This window comes from Musca vetustissima, unplaced genomic scaffold, assembly GCF_032173495.1.
Source record: "Musca vetustissima isolate MV318-11 ecotype Yass unplaced genomic scaffold, APGP_CSIRO_Mvet_v1 utg1615, whole genome shotgun sequence".
Classification (NCBI taxonomy): domain Eukaryota; kingdom Metazoa; phylum Arthropoda; class Insecta; order Diptera; family Muscidae; genus Musca; species Musca vetustissima.
Genome location: NW_026880679.1, coordinates 31,173 through 53,635, shown reverse-complemented (window position 1 = coordinate 53,635; position 22,463 = coordinate 31,173). Strand labels below are relative to the sequence as shown.

At 34.5% G+C, this 22,463-nt stretch overlaps 1 protein-coding gene across 1 annotated transcript in view; it reads right to left on the bottom strand.

Moving 5' to 3' along the window:
- LOC133326431 (triple functional domain protein-like) overlaps positions 1-22,463 on the bottom strand; it is a 40,326-nt gene that overhangs the window by 3,836 nt on the left and 14,027 nt on the right. The window contains exon 4 of the mRNA XM_061535083.1: positions 460-546. Within this exon, the coding sequence (XP_061391067.1) occupies positions 460-546 (87 nt within the window). The remainder of the gene's footprint in view (positions 1-459; positions 547-22,463) is intronic.

The window sequence follows — 22,463 nt, the reverse complement described above, 5'->3', positions numbered from 1 at the left end:
CAAACATGATGCTGGAGTCAGTTTGTCATCGGTTCAGATTATATATATCTTCCATGCTATGTCTTTGCTATCTACATATATACCATGGAATATTTCTGGATTTAATATAAATTTTTGTTATGGCAATGGAGTTAACTTCCGATTTTTCCAAATATAAACTTTAAATGATTAAATTTTTAATCTTCCCATTGATAGCCATGTTGGACCGAGAGAACTGTCCTGAAATGATAACGTTAACAAGTTGCTCTTTTAACAGTGATCTGTAGCATTAACAGCGCTGTGTTAAGATCACAGATGTATATACAACTTATCCCATCAAACATGATGCTGGAGTCAGTTTGTCAACCCTTTAACTGATTGATGTTGTTCCTCTAATCAGATATTTTCCTAAATAAATATGAAATTTATCTTCAAGGACATTGGAAACGCTAAAATAATGAACATTTATTTAATAATTACCTGAAACCATTCGCGATTATCCTTTCGTAATTGCATTGATGTCTGTTTATGCATCGTAAACGTCACATAACAATAAAATTGATTTTTCTGTAAAACAAAGAAGAGGATAACAGAAATATTAGTAAAATTATTATTATTATTTTTATAAAATATTATACTTTTATTTTACATCAATGTAGGAATTAAAAAAATAAAAATAATATTATAGAGACCCTACCTTAATATACAGATTTTTTAAATTTATTATGGACATAATATCTCAGGCAATCGAGGAATTCAATTTAATGAATATGTGAATATATTTAGGAATCGACGGATATAAAACCTATTGCAGATACAAGGAGTAAAACAATCTCCTTCATTATTTCATATTTATAACTAATAACCCCCTTATCATTAATCTCCCATCCAACTTAATATTCACATCGATATTTCGAGAAATGTCCCTGAAATATTAGGCTTTATTAAAAAACATTTATTGCCAAATATTGAAATTCATAAAACATATACTATTTTATTGTAGAAAAATCCATATGTCATTTAAGTTGTCATGTCATGGAACTATGCTTAGCTGTCACAAAACAGGGCACATCATAAATTTCATACATATATATGCAAAAATAAAAAAATATAAATTTGTAAATATTTATTACTGAAACTTCAGACAATCAACAAATCATTAAAAATTTCAATCACATAGAAGAGGAGTGCTGCTGCTATTCACAAAAAAATCTGGGAAAATTTGTAAAACAAAAAAAAAAAAATAACACAATAACTATGAGTATCCGCCGAAGGCACACACACATAAGTAAATACGTAATATTTATGAGTTTTGATTAAACTAACATTTCCCATACAAAGTAAAGATTACAAAAGAGAACAAGTAAAAATGGAGAGGAGAGGATCAAAGGCTGAAGAAAAACTTCAAAATAGCATGGGATGGGATTTTGTTTAGCTCGAAATCGAAATCTGATTATAATTCATTATGGTCTGAAGGTGACTATTTTAAATCCAATCTCCCTCATACCTGGATACCGGTACATAAATAATGTGTGTTCATACATGTATGCGTGATTACACATTAATCGAGTTAATTAAAAACAGAATTTTAAAAAAATAAACACACAGACAAAAGCTTCATTGAAAAGCAACAATTTGCTGCATTATCTGTCCATAGGTATAAGAGAATACAATAGCCCCAACAATGGTCCCTCATGACTTTCCCATGTCAAATTTTCCCTTAGTCGCCAATATTCAGCAAAACGTAAAAAACATCATCACATGTTTATATTACATCATTGTTGGCATGGCGTTTTAAAATAAAAACGTTACAATTTTTACGTACGTTTTTTTGAAAAAATACAAATTTGAATTTGAAAGTCACTGCAAAATGTGTGTGTTTGTAAGTTTTGTGTGCCATAAATTTGCCCTCAACTAACTGTTGATGCCTGTGGAATTTCAATTACCCAGTAAACATAAAAAATGTTTGCATACGAATTTTGTTGTAACAAAATAAAAACACTAGGCAAATGATGACGATATTATCGTGGGAGTGTTTAACAATCAATTTGCCTTATTTTTCAGAGTTTTCAACCATTTTGGATTTTTTGATAATATTTACACGTGCAAAATTTAAACATTGCCGAGTACTCAAGGTGACACAATATTTAACAATTTGTTCAATAAATTCCAGCCACCAATATTGAATAACTTTGTCAGCCAATAGATAAAAGTTTCCACGACAGGAGTCTGCGATCCGAAACGAGTCTTACTCGATCAATATGTGTTACCGCAGGCCGTTGTGTAAAGGCAGTATAGCTACTAAACAACTTAAACTTCTATAAGACATCTGCAAATAAAAGTGCTCCCAAACTTCTTCCGATCAAATTTTTTTATTATTTAATATATTCCCCAAAATTGTTTCCTGGGTTATTTCCTTTATCAGTTATTCATTATTATTCGTGCTGCAGGCAACAATGCATTCCATTTTACCATTTTTTTTTTACATTTTCCATCATTATTACCGTAGTAGCTTAATACAGTTATATTATTGTCATAATGCCATTATTCAAATAACACAAATACACATCTACACATATTTACAAATATAATTTACAACATTCCAGAACAAGTGAGGGAGAACACACATTATAACTGGGTGGGGTGAAACTCGTTGTGGACATATTACACGAATTTATTAAAAAAAAATCTGTGTATTTTTAACACCAATATTAGCATAATTTGTAAATGCTACCGAAGTAACTCATTACATACAGATATACATGTATGACTGACCATACATATGTTGACAGAGTGTTTAATGGAAAATAATTTTAATATTTTTAAGATTATTTTTCAGCAATTATAATCGGGTCTGAATCGCCAAGTATTAAAAAATTATAACTCACCCAACCAAAAAATGTATTTAAATGTATTTCAAAATTGTATTTTATTGTCAAAATACGTCCTATGTTTAGAATGTTCAAAATCTGTTCATTCATTTGGAGTGAGGATCACCCAGAAGCATTGCAAAACCTATCAATACCCCAAAAAGTTGACAGATTGGTGCGGTTTATGGGCTAGTGGTACCGTTCCTCTGTACCTCTTCATAGATGATGCCAAAATTTGGTTTAAGCGGATGAACTATTTTGAGGTGCAGTCGCGATCAACATTTGCACGAAATAATCTTCAAACATTTATTTAAATTATATGGACCGTCGAACTATCGATTAATTTTTTTTTTTTTTTGCTCTTAACAAACCACCTTGTAAATGAATGACCCAGTTTCTTTTGCGGAGCGAAGCGCTTCCCCATCTGTAAGACCTCAAAGCGTGGAATTTTTTAGATAATTTTTGGAGAACCAAGACGTAATTTTTTTAAATAATTTTTTGAACACAATAAAGGCCCAAAGGCGTGGATTTTTTAAATAATTTTTTGAACACCAATAAAGGCGTTGATTTTTTTAATCATTTTTTGAACACCAATAAACGCCCAATAAATTTCTGAGCATCAATAAAGGCTCGAAGGCGTGGATTTTTTAAATAATTTTTTGAACATCAGTAAATGCCCGAAGGCGTGGATTTTTTAAATAATTTTTTGAACATCAGTAAATGCCCGAAGGCGTGGATTTTTCAAATAGTTTTTGAGCACCAATTAATGCCCGAAGGCGTGGATTTTTCAAATAATTTTTTGAGCACCGATTAATGCCCGAAGGCGTGGATTTTTCAAATAATTTTTTGAGCACCAATTAATGCCCGAAGGCGTGGATTTTTCAAATAATTTTTTGAGCACCAATTAATGCCCGAAGGCGTGGATTTTTCAAATAATTTTTTGAGCACCAATTAATGCCCGAAGGCGTGGATTTTTCAAATAATTTTTTGAGCACCAATTAATGCCCGAAGGCGTGGATTTTTCAAATAATTTTTTGAGCACCAATTAATGCCCGAAGGCGTGGATTTTTCAAATAATTTTTTGAGCACCAATTAATGCCCGAAGGCGTGGATTTTTCAAATAATTTTTTGAGCACCAATTAATGCCCGAAGGCGTGGATTTTTCAAATAATTTTTTGAGCACCAATAAAGGCCCGATATTTATATTCAAAATAATTTTATATAATTCTGAAAATAACCAAATGTAAAAAATGGCGCTCAATATTATATTGATATTAATGAAAATTTCCCCCCCAATATGACTATTCACTTCGGTTCTAGCCAAAGACGAAACCGATTTAGTATGCCCTACGCAACTATGTTGTCGGGGTATTACAGTTTTGTGCAGCCCCAAAAGTTTGTAACGCCGCGAAATATTACTACTAGACCCCCCTTTAAGTATACCGATCATATCTCGACTAGTTGAGTCGATCTTGACATGTGTGTCCGTCCGCCAGTATGTCCATTATAATTTTTATACTCGATACAGGCCACAGTTATGGACCAATCTTCACGAAATTTTGCATTTAGGATGAGTTCTGACCAATGAAGACTCCTATTGTCTTTGTGTAAAGATCGGTTAATATTTAGGGGATGACATGGACCAAATACTTAATTATTGTCGGTTTTTCTGGTCGCACCAGAGGCCGAACTTATGGTCCAAATTTTACATGGATAAGGGGATCGGGCCAAAGAATAACCATGGCTGTTTCGAGTAAAATACACTCCAGGAGAAAAAATATACTCCATAGAATGTAAATTTTGTCATTTTTTACACAAAAGTCTGAATCCATTTGACCCAAAGTCTGAATCCAGTCTGAATCCATTTACTCCTGAAGGACACGGACCAGAAACGTTGATGATTGTATTGTTGTATGTACACGGATGTAGGAGTTACTTACTTAGATGGCTTATGACAGAACGGTTGTTCCATAAAACGAGCTTAAACCAGTAAGGAAAGTAGTAAAGTCGGACTGGGCCGACTATATGATACCCTTCACCACTTTGGGTATATTGTACATATGTATCCTAACAGACGTCGCTTGTTTGTTATGTATCTATATCTGAACCGATTTCAGGGAAACTTTCCAGAGACTAATTTATATTACTTCTGTACGTTGTATCAATCTGCCCAGCTATGGATCTTTTCACGAAGCTTAGCAACATCATTCTAGGCTTAATTCAGTACCCTATACCAAAATCCGTGCAAATTGAAAGATATATAGGAACTTTTAAAGATATATAGGAACATCAATTACATAAAATCGCACGAACATATATATGGGAGCTACATCTAAATCTAAACCGATTTTCACGAAACTTAGCACACATTATTATAGACGCAATTCAGTACGCTATGCCAAATTTCGTGCAAATCGATAGATATATATGGACTTTGAAACACAATTTACCTTAAATCGGACGAAAATATATACGGGAGCTATATTTAAATCTGAACCGATTTTCACGAAACTTAGCACACATCATTCTAGACCTTATTTAATACGCTGTGCCAAATTTCTTGCAAATCAAAAGATATATAGGGACTTTGGTGCACCAATTACATAAAATATATAAATAAATATATATATATATATTATAAAATATATATATTATATAAATATATATGGGAGCTACATCTAAATCTAAACCGATTTTCATGAAACTTAGCACACATTATTATAGACACATTTCAGTACGCTATGCCAAATTTCGTGCAAATCAAATCGGACGAAGATATATGGGAGCTATATCTAAATCTGAACCGATTTGCACGAGACTTAACACACATCATTCTAGACCTTATTCATTACGGGATATGGGAGCTATATCTAAATCTGTACCGATTTTCACGAAACTTTGCACACATTATTCTAAATTTAATTCAGTACGCTATGCCAAATTTCGTGCAAATCGAAAGATATATTGGGACTTTGGTACACCATTTACCTTATATCGGACGAAGATATATATGGGAGCTATATCTAAATCTGAACCGATTTTCACGAAACTTTGCACACATCATTCTAGACTTAGATCAGTACGTTATGCCAAATTTCGTGCAAATGGAATGATATATAGGGACTTTGGTACATCATTTACCTTAAATGGGACGAATATATATATGGGAGCTATATCTAAATCTGAACAGATTTTTCCCAATTTCAATAGGGTTCGTCCAAACAAATGAGCTGTGCCAAATTCCATCCAATTCGGATCATAAATGCGACGTGTACTTTTTTTACAATTTAACATGGACATATGGACGGACGGACATGCATATGCATATTCTCAAAAGGAACCATGGGTCTATCTCGATTATGTTTGCCAGTTACAAACATATGCACAAAGACATAATACCCTGTGCCACAGTGTGGTGAAGGGTATAAAAAGATTTCAAGGCGCGTCGGTCTTGTGCGCATTTCATCCAAATTGAAAGACCATTTTCCGAGATGTTGTCTTCTACTTGATCTTTCAATCGGATTCGTGGCCTTCCCCCTCCCCTCGCTTTTATATGCCTTTTGACCTGGGGCATCTTCATCCATTCTCACAAGATGGCCTAGCCAACGTAGTCGCTGCATCTCAATCCGTCTGACTATGTCAATGTCCGAGAATATATGGTATAGCTCATGGTTGATTCAAAGGCGATGTTCACCATCGACGTAGTTCGGCCCATAGATCTTCCGGAGAAATGTGGGAGTTATACCAAAATATTTACAGGGGTCTACGTAGTTTAGTAACGTACGACGCCTATAATCGGTGATATTCAGATGATATTTAGGGGTTGTAATGAACCGAATACTTTATTTTTGTCCAATTTTCTAGTCGGACAAATCACATATACTACACGGTTAATGGGAACTGACCACATACAAAGAACGGCTGTTTGGATGATGATCGGTAATTATTCCGAGGGTCAAATCAACTAAAACCTAAAGTGACCAAATTTTTATTTTATGGCGAAAATATTCAACTCGAGAAAGCTGTTGAACAATAATCGGTAAAGAGGGTGCAAATATCGCGAAATATTGTTAGGCTCTGAATATAGCACCAAAGAAAGTTAGATTTTCAGGTAGTTGTGTAGGGTGCAGCTCCGCTCACTGGTTTTTGTCTGATTTTCAGGTCGCTCTATGATATTTGTGTTATAAATTACAAAATTTCCATATTATGGACTATATGTTCAATTCGAGAAGACATGATCCGTAACAGATGCCAGGGTATGGAAGGGGGATGATTGACCTATTATCTGATATAAATTATATTGATGTCAGAGGACGGATATGGTAAATATACCAAAATTTGTAAATTGGTCTACATATAATATGGTTAAATATAATTATTACCACACAATAGATTGCAAATATCGTGAAATTTTGCCTAGCTCTAAATTTTGCTCCATAGAAAGTTAAAATACACTGTTGTAAAAACTAGTCGGACGGCTGACCGTCCGACTAGTTTTTTCAATAAAATAAAATATGTATTTTTCTTCTCACTGTCTTCTGAAATACAATCTGCTCTGTGAAAAAATTGCCAAATCACATGTCTCAAGTCCACCCGCACTCTTAATTGACCTCAAAATAGAGGAGGGCATTGTCATCGTTGTCATAAATAAAACTTTATAATAATAACAACACGAGTTTGTTGTACGAGAATAATTTATTAATTTTAATTTTTGTGTATTCTACACATGGCTGGCTGGTTGGGCTCTATTCGAATATTCCTGAACGTGATAATTGTTAAAAAAAAACGAAACTAAGTGACAAAGTGCACACAACAGCTATCACAGCGATAATAGCTACAACAATCAAAACTAATAATAATAAAATTAAAATTATGACACTGATGACGTTGTAGAATGCTATCTACACAACTTTGTTTTCTTTGAAGAGATTTTCCACAAAATGCAGTTTTTTGAAGAATAATTTCTTAAAACCAAAAAATTGGTTTGCCATTAAAAATAATTACCACCAAATACTGAAATTGATATTTATTTTTCTTTTTTACCAGCACTTAGCATAAAATGGTAATATAAAGAATATTTCTGTTTTTGGTTTCTTTGAAACGCCAGATAATTTTTTGTGATTTTGGTTTTTTTCAAATATGGACTTAATGCTTTTTCCACTTTATATGGTTGTACAATATTATTACGTTCCATTACTAACCTAATAACATGGTCGTCTGGATCTGGCACTGTCATGGCATAGTGTGGCTAGGGGGGCCATATCTTAATATTAAAGTTCGTTTTTTATTACCGATATTGTTGTTGTTGCTGCTAGTGTTGTTGTTCTACAACAAATAGTACTACATCACTCTCAGTTTGTCATTTCAATTAGCGCCGTTCTTTTTTTTACGATATTCGTTGTTCCCCCATGTCTGACGTCATTTTGAACTCAGTCATTTTGTGTGGCTCAGTCAAAGCCAAAGAAAAACCCTCAAAATTTCGAGATTGTATTTTTTTCATTTTTATCAACAGCAATTTGTTTAATGATCGGTTTTCATTAGCATTGTGTTGTAGTTGTTGTTTGTGATATTTTGTTTTGAAAAACAGAAACCGGAATGCCTTCTGTTGTGCATTGAAATTAGTTTTTTGTTTTGATAGAGAATGAAATGGATATCGATACATAGATTGGATTATATTAAGGGTTAAGAGAACTGAGGTCATTCGAAGTTTCCATACAATCCTCAAATGCAACAAAAAACCAGTGAGGAAAGTAGTAAAGTCGGACGGGGCCGACTATATGATACCCTTCACCACTATGGGTATGTTAAACAGGACTATTATAATGAAATTGGATGAAATAAAATATATGATATTTACCTAAATGTGAATCTAACTAGATCTATCCAAAAAGTATGTAAATCGACTTCAAACAAATATAAATAGGTCATCCGTTGGGCTATGTCTGTACTTCTAGAAAACGAAACTACGTAATTCTATGTTCAATTTTGTATGTTGTGCAAAATTTGATGTCAATCTAACTAATATGAGGAGGCGAAAATATATATGGAAGCTCTATCCAAATATTAAGCGATTTCAAACAAACTTGTCACAGGTTAGGTTATACTAATTTCAGAACGTGTTGATCCTATCAGCCTATTGGTTTCTTGGTGCGTCAAGGAACCGATTTTCACGAAACATAGCAGACATCACTCTAGGCTCAAATCAGTACGTTATGCCAAATTTCGTGCACATCGAAAGATATATAGGGACTTTGTTCCACAATTTACATGAAATCGGACGAAACTATATATGGGAGCTATATCTAAATCTGGACCGATTTTCACGAAACTTGGCAGACATCACTGTAGGCTCAATTCAGTACGTTATGCCAAATTTCGTGCACATCGAAAGATATATAGGGACATTGGTCCACAATTTACATGAAATCGGACGAAACTATATATGGGAGCTATATCTAAATCTGGACCGATTTTCTCGAAACTTGGCACACATTATTCTAGGCTCAATTCAGTACGTTATGCCAAATTTCGTGCAAATCGAAAGATATAAAGGGACTTTGGTGCACCATTTACATGAAATCGGATGAACCTATATATGGGAGCTATATCTAAATCTGGACCGATTTTCATGAAATTTAGTAGACATCACTCTAGGCCCAATTCAGTACGTTATACCAAATTTCGTCCAAATCGAAAGATATTTAGGGACTTTGGTATACCATTTACATTAAATCGGACCAAAATATATATGGGAGCTATATCTAAATCTGAACCGATTTTTCCCAATTTCAATAGGGTTCGTCCTTGGGCCAAACAAATGAGCTGTGCCAAATTTCATACAATTCGGATCATAAATGCGACCTGTACTTTGCTCACAAAAATACATGGACAGACAGACGGACGGACAGACGGACATGCATAAATCGACTTAAAAAGTGATTCTATGCATATTCTCAAAAGCAACCATGGGTCTATCTCGTTTCCTTTTGCATGTTACAAACATATGCACAAAGACATAATACCCTGTACCACAGTGTGGTGAAGGGTATAAAAACTAATTAAGAATTAATAACCAGTCTTGGATACTCAGACCCTTAAACTATAACATTTAATCTGTATTTTGTACCCCATGGAAACGGAACCTATGTAACGTGTTCAAGGAATTTTCATTTCTGGATATCTGGACCTTATTTTATTTTAGAAAACTAGTTAGAGTGTATCAGTGGGTGTTATCGACAGATTCGTTGACTACTATATATAGTTATGACCTGGACAAAATTTGGACATGTTTTAGTATAAACGTACTCGTTTAAACGTTTGACGTACTGCCATGGGTTGTGTGGTTTACAGTGACTTCAAAAACCAATTCCCATACCTAAATTGGAATTAAATCGTAGGCGTGGAATCTGTGTATGAGGATGAAGCACCATGCTATAGCTCCGTGAAAACGGGTGAAGGTCTTTAACCAGTAAGGAAAGATCAAAAATCGGACGGCGCCGACTATATGATACCTTCCACCACTTTAAACATACACAAGAGATTATCTTATGATCCTTTTTAAAATGTACATTTATATATTTACCGATATCAATCAAATACAACATACGTCCTTCTCTAATAATTTTGATCGTATGGCTACAACCACTGGCATAAAATCGGACAAACATAAATGTGTTATATATATATATATATATATATATATATATTTGAACATAATTAAATCAAATCATACTCTAGTCGCATTGCAAAATTTTATCTAAATCGGACAAACATTAGAAGTTCTTTGCACCACTTACATAATATCTGACGAAAATATATATGGGAGCTATATGTCAGTCTGAACCGATTTTCACGAAACTTAGTACACATCATTCCAGATTCAATTCAGCACGCCAAATTTCGTGCAAATCGAAAGATATGTAGGGTCTGAAGACAATATATATTAGAGCTATATAAAATCTGAACCGATTTTCATCAAATCGAATAATATATAGGGAATTTTTGTGCACCATTTACATAAAAACGGACAAAAATATATATATGAGAGCCATGTCAAAATCTGAACCGATTTTTCGCAAAGGGGAACGATATTGGCGATTTTTTTATATTTACTCCTTGATACGGCAAAAATGCGCCTCATCAAAATGTTGGTTATAGGCAACATGTTTCTTTGGGTCAAATCGGTTTATACAGTTTGGATTCAGTTTACGCATGTCCATCCGTCTGTCTGTCCAGCCAGTTGGTGCGCACGTTAACTCTCGAAAGGATTTCGATTTCAACCAAACTTTTGATATCGTAATATTTCTCCCAATCTTAGTTCAAATTCGAAGATGGGGAATATCGTTCCATTCGATCTGGTACCTCCCCCACAAATGTACAACAATTTCAATATTTATACATCCAATATAAGACGGATGGAATGACCGATTTGAACCAATCTTTGCACAGCCTATTTACCAAGCCTAAATCAAGTCGCGTGGGACCCGTCGGCCCTCTTCTTCTGGTACCTCCCTCACAAAAGAGTCAATATTTTATAAACTTGTAAATTTAATTGAAAGCGAATTGAATAACCGATTTGATCAACGTTAAATCCGAAATATCATTGATAAAAACATATGCCTCATATAAAGCGAATAATAAAACCTCCGCAAACCATAGTCTGAGGGTATATATTTGTCGGCAATACTGATTGACACATTTTACTTGTTTTACTAATAAATATTCGTATTTTCATCATTAGGCCATAAATATATATAAAAGCCCTCGTTTGAATTGTTTAAGCTTTCAAAATATTGACCCTGTGTGTGGGGGGAGTAGAAGAAGGATGACATCATTCTTGATTTGGGCTTGAATGCTTGAACCGATTTGGTATTCTCTTCGTAAGTTATACTAGCGAGGCGAACGGATGAATATATAAATCCAAAACATTTAATTAAATCCGTAAAAACAGTAAAATCTCAAAAAAAATTGACGGTACAGTTAAAAGTGAGGTGCGCCTACATTAACACTAGATAGCCGAAGGCAGTCATTTTGACCGTTTTTCAATTTCAAGTACAAAAACAATTGTGTATATTATGACCCAGCTTTTTAAAATTTGTTGACTTTTTGTACCACATAAAACTACGTTTATTAATCATAGTAGCTGCTTCCTCCCCTCTTTCATTCCCCGTATTCACATGTGCTATACCTATATAGCCTAAAAGCGGTCATTTTGACTTTTTGTGAAATATTAAATAATCAAACTACTTTTATTATTGTATAAAGTAAATTTCTTATATGACAAGATCACTACAACAACATCGAAAACCGTTTGATACTCTAGAAACACAAACGAACACACAAATCGGGAAAAATAAATTTTATATTTCCAGTCGATTTCACTCTTAGAGTAAAGACTTCCTCTTTTTTTAACATTTTGTCCGCGTTCTTATTTTTCATAAAGGGAAACTCGAGAGCCCTCCCCCATAAAACAAATAATAACAACGTTTTGTATGATTGTAAATAATGTAAAAATATTAATAAATAAGTTTAAAAAAATTTCTTTACAAAATACATTTTTTTCAGAATGAAGTCATTTTGACCGATTTTAGGCAATATAGGTATATACAAAATTCCCGTCTTTCTAGTGTTAAGACCGATATAGCCAATATTCTAAATCTTACGGTTTCAGTTCTTAAATAAAGGTCGTCTGATACGTTCAGTTCTCTGGCGAAGATTTATCTTTGTAACAATTTTTTTTCAGTAGCATTATCCAAAGAATTACTTCATATTTATTATTTGATTTTAATTTTTTTCTGAACGATCGAAATATTTGAAATGCTTGCCGTTTTTTTAACATTGACATCATTTTAAATAAAAACAAATTCCAGGAAATTAATTTTTTTAGCCGAAATTGTATCTGCTGAAATTTGCTACAATGGCAAACAAATTGGTGGATGTTTAATTCATTGGACTTTTGTGCCGCAGACAGATATGCTTTCAGCAAAAACGAACAAACAGAAAAAATATACAAAATTGAGGATCATATTTAAAGCATGTTTTGTGGCACAGTGGGAGCAATAAATACAAATATAAACATATTTTTATATAAATGTATTTGAAATTGGTACAACATAATTTAACATATTTTAAATAATTTTGGAATCGCAGATAGATCCCACAAAAAATAATAAAAATAATTTCTCAATGTACACCGGAATTCAATACCATAAGTATCAATGAAGCAGTTTCTGTTAGGTATGGAATGTCTCATATAGCAGTACATACCCAGTAGTTCGAGTAACTGGTTATGAACTGGTTATTTTACTAATTACCTGTAACTACCACTAGTTACCTCTTCATGCCCTAGACTGGTGAATTTAACATGGGTATGTCATTGGGGAAGTCAATTGTCCCCTGCCTGCGTTACCAGTATACAGTCATTTCGGTAGTAAAAAATGATTGTATATTTGACTAGTTACTTATTTATAGAAAATTAGATTATAAAAAAATTAGATGTATAACAGTTTGAAAAATTACAATTTATTCTATACAAAAATATTTGTTATAACATAGTATTGTATACATATATATTGTTTGATTCATCTGAAAGTCCCTAGTTCACGATTCTTTTGTTGGCTAAGTGTTTTTCAAATATGTTTCCCCGGCTAAATAGATTTATCTGAAATAGACGATTTAGAAACAGTTTAAGTTAGAAGTCCTACTTAAAGCTTTTTTGTTATAGAAAACTTACATATACAAAATCGGCAGTATACCCCTTGAGCATTTACTGATGCGTTGAGCACCTCTATGGAGCGACACCTCTTCGTGTATCGCTATTAAATATTCTCAGAAGGCATGTCAATACTCCTTTAGGAATACATTTAATTTGAAGAATCTGTCAATCTGTGGGGACTTCTGAAATCTGGAAATGGAGCCTGTATAAGGATTACATTGGTCTATATTGTGTTACAAAAAACTTACCTCCGATTTATCATCTGTATTTTATTTGAATATTGAAATTATATTTTTTGCGGAAAACACACTTCTATTCGATTTTGCTTTAAAATTCCGAAAATTTCTAAAATGTCTAAACGGAATGACAAAACAATTATTCTGTTTTGTTTTGTATTCATACTCGATTCATTACCCTTTGCATTACCAGTAACTACTGAATTAGAATGATATACATAGACAACATTTTCAATCGACAAATAAATCCAACAGTCAATTTTGTGTCCCTTTTTGGGGTATAAAGTAACTAGATCTCCAAGTAACTAGTTCTATAACTATATATCAGCAGACAATTGATATTTTTTGAACAACTGGGTAATAATAGAAGGTATTGTATTGCTCCACTGTCAATTAAAAATACCTTTAATTTTCAATAACTTTGTACGGATTACCTTCAACGCTATTGTATTTCAGGTAACATTCCTTTGAGGGTGTTTGGATAAGCCAATTCGTTGTTGTTTGCATGTATTGAAGTAATCCGCGATGACTTCATGCAAGAGCTGTAGGAAGTATAAGATATAATGAAGTCAATATTTGAATGATAAAGGAAGAATATGATATGACATTCGATATTAACAAGTATTTATGGTCGAGCTGGAGAAATTCTTTATAGACGAGCTGGACGGAGTCTATATAGACGATCTGAAGAGAGTCTTAATAGAGGAGAGGAGGGGGAGGGAGTCTTTATAGAGCAGCTGGAAGGAATATTTATAGACCAGCTGGAGGGAGTCTCTATAGACCGGTTGGAGAGGGTCTTCATAGACCGGCTGGAGAGAGCTTTTTTAGACTAGGTGGATGTAGTCTTCATAAACCAGCAGTCGTGGATTATTTAAAGGAATAATTTTTCAAAGGACCATCCATACAAGGCAAGGAATATTTTTTCAAAGGACCATCCATACAAGGCGTGGATTTTTTAAAGGAATAATTTTTCAAAGGACCATCCATACAAGGCCTGGATATTTTTTAAAGGAATAATATTTCAAAGGACCATCCATACAAGGCGTGGATTTTTTAAAGGAATAATTTTTCAAAATACCATCCATACAAGGCCTGGATTTTTTAAAGGAATAATTTTTCAAAGGACAATCCGTACAAGGCGTGGATTTTTTTTTCAAAGGAATCATTTTTCAAAGGATCATCCATACAAGCCGTGGATTTTTTTAAAGGAATCATTTTTTGAAGGACCATCCATACAAGGCGTGGATTTTTTTAAAGGAATAATTTTTCAAAGGACAATCCGTACAAGGCGTGGATTTTTTTTAAAGGAATCATTTTTCAAAGGATCATCCATACAAGCCGTGGATTTTTTTAAAGGAATAATTTTTCAAAGGACAATCCATACAAGGCGTGGATTTTTTAAAGGAATAATTTTTCAAAGGACCATCTCTACAAGGCGTGGATTTTTTAAAGGAATAATTTTTCAAAGGACCATCTCTACAAGGCGTGGATTTTTTAAAGGAATAATTTTTCAAAGGACCATCTCTACAAGGCGTGGATTTTTTAAAGGAATCATTTTTCAAAGGACCATCTCTACAAGGCGTGGATTTTCTAAAGGAATTTTTCTACAATATTCAGGGGCCTCAAGGCGTGGATTTTCTAAAGGAATCATTTTTCAAAGGACCATACATCCATACAAGGCGTGGATTTTTTTAAAGGAATAATTTTTCAAAGGACCATTTTTAAAGGAATCATTTTCAAAAGTCCATCCATAAAAGGAGTGGATTTTTTTTAAAGTACTCATTTTTCAAAGGATCATCCATACATGGCGTTGATTTTTAAAGGATCTTCCATACATGGCGCTGATTTTTAAAGGAATAATTTTCAAAGCACCATCCATACTAGGCATGGATTAGCGGTAGTTAGGCATTAAAAATGAGTCGAAGGCAGTCATTACAGACTTCAGAGACGATCAGTAGGAAGTCTTTATAGACGAATTCGAATGTGTCTTTATACACGAGTTGGAGGAGGGAGTGTCAAAAAAAGCTAAAATGAGCCTTTATAGACGAGATGATAGAAGTTTTTATTCACGAGCTATAAGGAGTCTCCAAAGTCAAACAGCACGGCCCTGAATTGGGTTTATATATTTACCTAGAGAGTATCAAGGTAGTCTTTATAAAACAGCTGAATTTCTGGTAGTCTATGTAGAAAATCTTGAGAGATCTTGATTGGGGGACTGAATATTTTGAAATGTATACATAGATTTAAACTCGTCCCTCCCTAATATACAAACACAAAAAACAATTATCTTTGTAAAAATTTTGTTTCCACAACATACCCACCCTAATATCTTCACGTTTGATCTCAAAGCCAACAACGTAACCAAACGTCAACATGTCACAGAATAATACGTCGACACACAAACGCGCACACACTGTTTGGGTGTGTGGTTTTTGTAGATTAATTTATAAAAATGACTATAAATTGCTTAAATTTGCCAAAACGAAAAAGAAACAAAACAAAAAATACAACAACACTCAAAAAAATATATAAGAATGCCATTTATCAAAATTATAGCCTACCGGCAGCAAAAACGTCGGCGGTGGCAGAGGCAACCACTAAACCAAAGAACACTTCAAGCATCAGCGTTCATTTGCCTCGACAACTGTTCTGAGCATAAGCATTTTTTGAAGTGTGCCATTGATATGAGTCATATGAAAAGAACGAAAGTGTCTAAAAGACAACAGCAACAAAAAAATACCAAATCACAAACATGGTCAAAAACGTATAGACAACAACAATAATAGGCACAATTTTACGTTTCAAACATACACAACGTTTTTTTTTCTGGGAGAAAGAATAACAACTCGTATCAACAAATTGTTATTAATAAATCATTTGTTTAATAGTTGGTGTAAAACAAATAAAAGGCAAAAGTGGATTTTTAAGAATAAATAAATAAAAATTATGAAAACTATTTTGAAAAGTAAACAATAAAAAACAAATAAAAATAATAACAAATATAAAATTTATAAAAAAAAAACCAGTGAGCGGAGCAGTATAGTCGGACGGGGCCGACCATACGATACCCTACACAACTACCACGGAACTCAAATTTTTTGCGGATCTTTATTCAGAGCCTGGGCAATATTGCGTGATATTTTCCCCCTCTTGCCCGATTAGAGGTAAACAGCACCTCACAGTGACATATTTTCCGAATATTTCGAGTATTCAGAACAGCTATTGTCCAGATTCCTTCGGCTTCCATTTGTGGTCTATAGATCGACTCGAAAATAACACAAAAAATTAAGTTTTCGGTCCACTTCATTCCAAAATTATTATCTGATCATCACCGAAAGTTATAGGTGTTGTCCTTGACCATAACTGGAACCTCATGGAACATTTAAAAGCGATCAGCGCTATATTTCCGCCCTCCAGTATGGTAATGGGTTACTAAATAATATACGTATACGGATATACCTGTAAATATTTTGGTGTAACTCCCACATCCGAGCACATACAATAATATAATTGGTATTAATTTAAAGGTCATCCACTCCTCTTGGATATAAAATCAACTTCTCGGGTCTATGTCCATTAGGGACAAATATATACGCTATAGAATACAAATTTTGTCATTTTTCACACAAAAGTCAGGGTCCGTTTGACCCGCTAAATTTTGACCGATCTTTATCAAAACATGCATGCTTATTCTTTGGCCCGATCCCCTTCTCCATGCAAAATTTCAAGATGTTCGAGCCATTATTGCGGCCTCTGGAGCGACCAGAAAAACCGAAAAAAATTTAGTATTTGGTCCATTTCATCCCCTAAATATTAACCAATCTTTCCCAAAAACAATAGGGGTCTTCATTGGCCAGAACCCATCCTACATGCAACATTTCGTGAAGATTGGTCCATAACTGTGGCCTGTATCGTGTTTACAAATTATAATGGACAGACGGGCGGACGGACGGACACACATGTCTAGATCGACTCAGCTAGTCGAGATATGACGATCGGTATACTTAAAGGTGGGTCTAGGACCAATATTTCGCGGCGTTACAAACTTTTGGGGCTGCACAAAGCTATAATACCCTGACAAGATAGTTGTGTAGGGTATAATTATGAAAATTATTTTGAAAAAAAAATAAACAATAAAAAACAAAAAAAAACAAATAAAAATAATAACAAATATAAAATTTATTTAACAAAAATAAAGTTTTAAAAAAAGTTGGGAGAATATATATTTGGGCAAAGGCAGTCTTCTTGCTGGAGAGGGTATTTTTAGACGAGCTGAAACAGGGTGTCTTTATAGACGAGCTGACGATGGAAGTATCTATAGATTCTTCATAAACGAGTTGAAGCAGGGATTCTTTATGAAAGAGCTGGAGGGCGTCTTTTTAGATGAGTTGAAGAGTTTCCTTATAGACGAGATAAAGAAAGTCTTTATAGACGAGCTGAAGCAGGGAGCCTTTATAGACGAGCTGAAGCAGGGAACCTTTATAGACGAGCTGAAGCAGTGAGTCTTTATAGACGAGCTGAAGCAGGGAGTCTTTATGGACGAGCTAAAAGGAGTCTTTATAGACGAGCTGTAGCAGGGAGTCTTTATAGACGAGCTGTAGCAGGGAGTCTTTATAGACGAGCTGTAGCAGGGAGTCTTTATAGACGAGCTGTAGCAGGGAGTCTTTATAGACGAGCTGTAGCAGGGAGTCTTTATAGACGAGCTGTAGCAGGGAGTCTTTATAGACGAGCTGTAGCAGGGAGTCTTTATAGACGAGCTGTAGCAGGGAGTCTTTATAGACGAGCTGTAGCAGGGAGTCTTTATAGACGAGCTGTAGCAGGGAGTCTTTATAGACGAGCTGTAGCAGGGAGTCTTTATAGACGAGCTGTAGCAGGGAGTCTTTATAGACGAGCTGTAGCAGGGAGTCTTTATAGACGAGCTGTAGCAGGGAGTCTTTATAGACGAGCTGTAGCAGGGAGTCTTTATAGACGAGCTGTAGCAGGGAGTCTTTATAGACGAGCTGTAGCAGGGAGTCTTTATAGACGAGCTGTAGCAGGGAGTCTTTATAGACGAGCTGTAGCAGGGAGTCTTTATAGACGAGCTGTAGCAGGGAGTCTTTATAGACGAGCTGTAGCAGGGAGTCTTTATAGACGAGCTGTAGCAGGGAGTCTTTATAGACGAGCTGTAGCAGGGAGTCTTTATAGACGAGCTGTAGCAGGGAGTCTTTATAGACGAGCTGTAGCAGGGAGTCTTTATAGACGAGCTGTAGCAGGGAGTCTTTATAGACGAGCTGTAGCAGGGAGTCTTTATAGATGAGCTGAAGCAGGGAGTCTTTATAGACGAGCTGGAGCAGGGAGTCTTTATAGACGAGCTGAAACAGGGAGTCTTTATTGACGAAATGAAGGCAATCTTTGTAAACGAGCCTTTATAGATGAACTGAAGGGAGCCTTGATAGACCAGCTGAAGGAAGTCTTTATGAAGTAGAATCTTTATAGACGAGATAAAGCCAGAACTTTTGTATACAAATTAAATATAAATGTTTGACATAAAAAATCAAAAATTATTTGTTGCTATACCCTTCACCACACTGTGGTACAGGGTATTATGTCTTTGTGCAAATGTTTGTAACAGGCAAAAGGAATCGAGATAGACCCATGGTTCCTTTTGAGAATATGCATAGAATCACTTTCTTAGTCGATTTACGCATGTTCGTCTGTCCGTCCGTCCATGTATTTTTGTGAACAAAGTACAGGTCGCATTTATGATCCGATTTAAATGAAATTTGGCATATGTCACTTATTTGGCCCAAGGACGAACCCTATTGAAATTGGAGAAAATCGGTTCAGATTTAGATATAGTTCCCATATATAATTTCGTCCGATTTTGGGTAAATGGTGCACCAAACTCCCATAATTTGTCCCATTGAGACAAAATTTTTCACAGAGTACTGAATTAGGCCCAGATTGATACTTGCCAAATTTTGTTGGAATCGGTTCAGATTTAGATATAGCTCCCATATATAGTTTCATCCGATTTTATGTAAATGGAACACCAAACTTCCAATATGTGTCCGATTGAGAAAACATTTTGCACAGAGTACAGAATTAGTTTTAGATTGATACATGCCGAGTTTTATTGAAATCGGTTCAGATTTAGATATAGCTCCCATATATAGTTTCGTCCGATTTTAGGTAAATGGTGCACCAAACTCTCTATATTTGTCCGATTGAGACAAAATTTTGCACAGAATTTTGAATTAGGCCCAGATTGATGGATGCCAAGTTTTGTTGAAATCGGTTCAGATTTAGATATAGCTCCCATATATAGTTTCGTCTGATTTTATGTAAATGGAGCACCAAAGAGTCAAATTTAGGCCGATTGGAACTTACTGAAGTAAGTCCAAATTTATGTAAGCGAAGTTTTCTTGAAATCTGTTTAGATTTAGATATAGCTTCCATATATAGTTTCCTCCCATTTTAGGTAAATGGTGTACCATACTATAGATGTTTGTCCGATTGAGACAAAATTTTGCACGGAGTACTGAATTAGGTCTGGGATATTGTGTCGAGAAAAATTTTGGATATCACACTGTGTTCATTTATATATAGATCTTTTACATATTTTGCTCGATGATTGACATTCAATTTTTCATAAATTTCAGATTTATACCCAAAGTGGTGAAGGGTTTCATAAAGTCGGCCCGGTCCGACTTTTGAACTTTCCTTACTGTTTTTTTTTTTATAATTTATCACCCACTCCCTGAGATAAACGAACGCACATCTGCCTAATTTGCTACACTCAATTAAATAATCCATTAATTCTTCCTCTATATTTTTTTCAGCTTTTGTTTTCAAAATATGTCTAAAAATTTGATGAATTTTTGGTCGCACCTTAAAAAAAAAAAACAATCAAAAAATAACAAAAACCACATCGCGGAAAGGCATTGACTTTTTATAAGAAGGTGTGATTTATTCTTGTCTCGCCAGCGAGTCTTAAGCGAAACGCTTTGATTGTTATTTGCTAGCTGTCAGTTGGTGTTGATAAATTGATTGTTAGCTGAAATTTATTAAAAACATCAAATGGCCTTAGTTCGGCATATAGGCCATGTGTAACTATTTGGCCTGAATATTTTTAAAATACGATTTGTTTTGAATATTTAATTGAAAAATGATATTTATTGTGGTTAGTTGTTGATTGGAATTGTTTAATTGTACGCGTAATTTTTTTTTTTCTACTTGGAAGTTGCCATAAAATTTCAATTATAGGATTTTAAGTGATATTAAACACCTGTAAGAATTTCAAAATATTGTTCATAGAAATCTAGTACACGGGTGAGTGAGGAAATAATAGGGAAAATGATTGAAATTTGAAAAACGTGACCATTGTATCAATCTTTTGTTAGGGGAATTCTTTCAGATTTTTTCCACAAAATATTTTTGAATAAAAACACTAATATTTGCGCATTTAAAATCTCTAATCAGTACGTTTATAGACCCTCCCTGCTTCAGATCGTCTATAGCGACTCGCTATAGACGTCTATAGAGACTCGCTTTAGCACGTCTATAAAGACTCCCTTCACTTCGTCTATAAAGACTCCCTTCAGATCGTCTATAAAGACTCCCTTCAGGTCGTCTATAAAGACTCCCTTTAGCTCGTATATTAAAGACTCCCTCTAGCTCGTCTATGAAAGACTCCCTTTAGGCTGTCTATGAAAGACTCCCTTTAGCTCGTCTATAAAGACTCCCTTTAGCTCGTCTATAAAGACTCCCATCAGCTCGTCTATAAAGACTCCCATCAGCTCGTCTATAAAGACTCCCATCAGCTCGTCTATAAAGACTCCCATCAGCTCGTCTATAAAGACTCCCATCAGCTCGTCTATAAAGACTCCCATCAGCTCGTCTATAAAGACTCCCATCAGCTCGTCTATAAAGACCCCTGAATCAGCTTGCCTATAGAAACCCCTATTTCTGCTCGTCTACAGAGACTCCCTTCAGCTCGCCTATAAATACTCCCTTCAGGTCGTCGATAGAGACTTCCTTCAGCTCCATTTTCAATTCTGAATCACCTTCATCAAATAGTTCTGTATATAAATAAAATCAATTACCCATTAATGCTTACCATTGATATGTGTAACTAGAATGAATGACGTACCCCCATCGAACCCCATTTTTATTTACTTAAATAAATGCTAAGCTTACCCGCTGATCCCTATAATTCCCTAAACTCACATATAATGACACTTCGTCATTTTCCTAGTTTTAGCTAAACACTCAACAGAAAGCGTCATTACCGTTTTATGACGATGATATTCCATACGCCCGTCAGTCCGACCAACCGACTGATAACCATCCCCGATGATAACAGCTACAACAAATAGTAGATTCCCGTAATTTAGCGTGATAATATAATTAATATTCATTAGCTGATGTTCTCGAAGGCGATGACAATAGAAGCAGAAAATACAAAAATACTACACAAACACAATAAATGTCATTTTAATGATTTCTTAAGGGAACCCCCCCCATTCTCGATTTAATTTTTTCAAGATTTTCAATGGGCTGGTAAATCAATACCAATGCTTGTTAAGGTTTGTAACTTTGCACATACATAATTGAAGATTTAAAAGAGAAGAAAAATAATTTACAAAAAAATTTTGTTATTGTTTTGTTGTTGTTTTTTGTAAT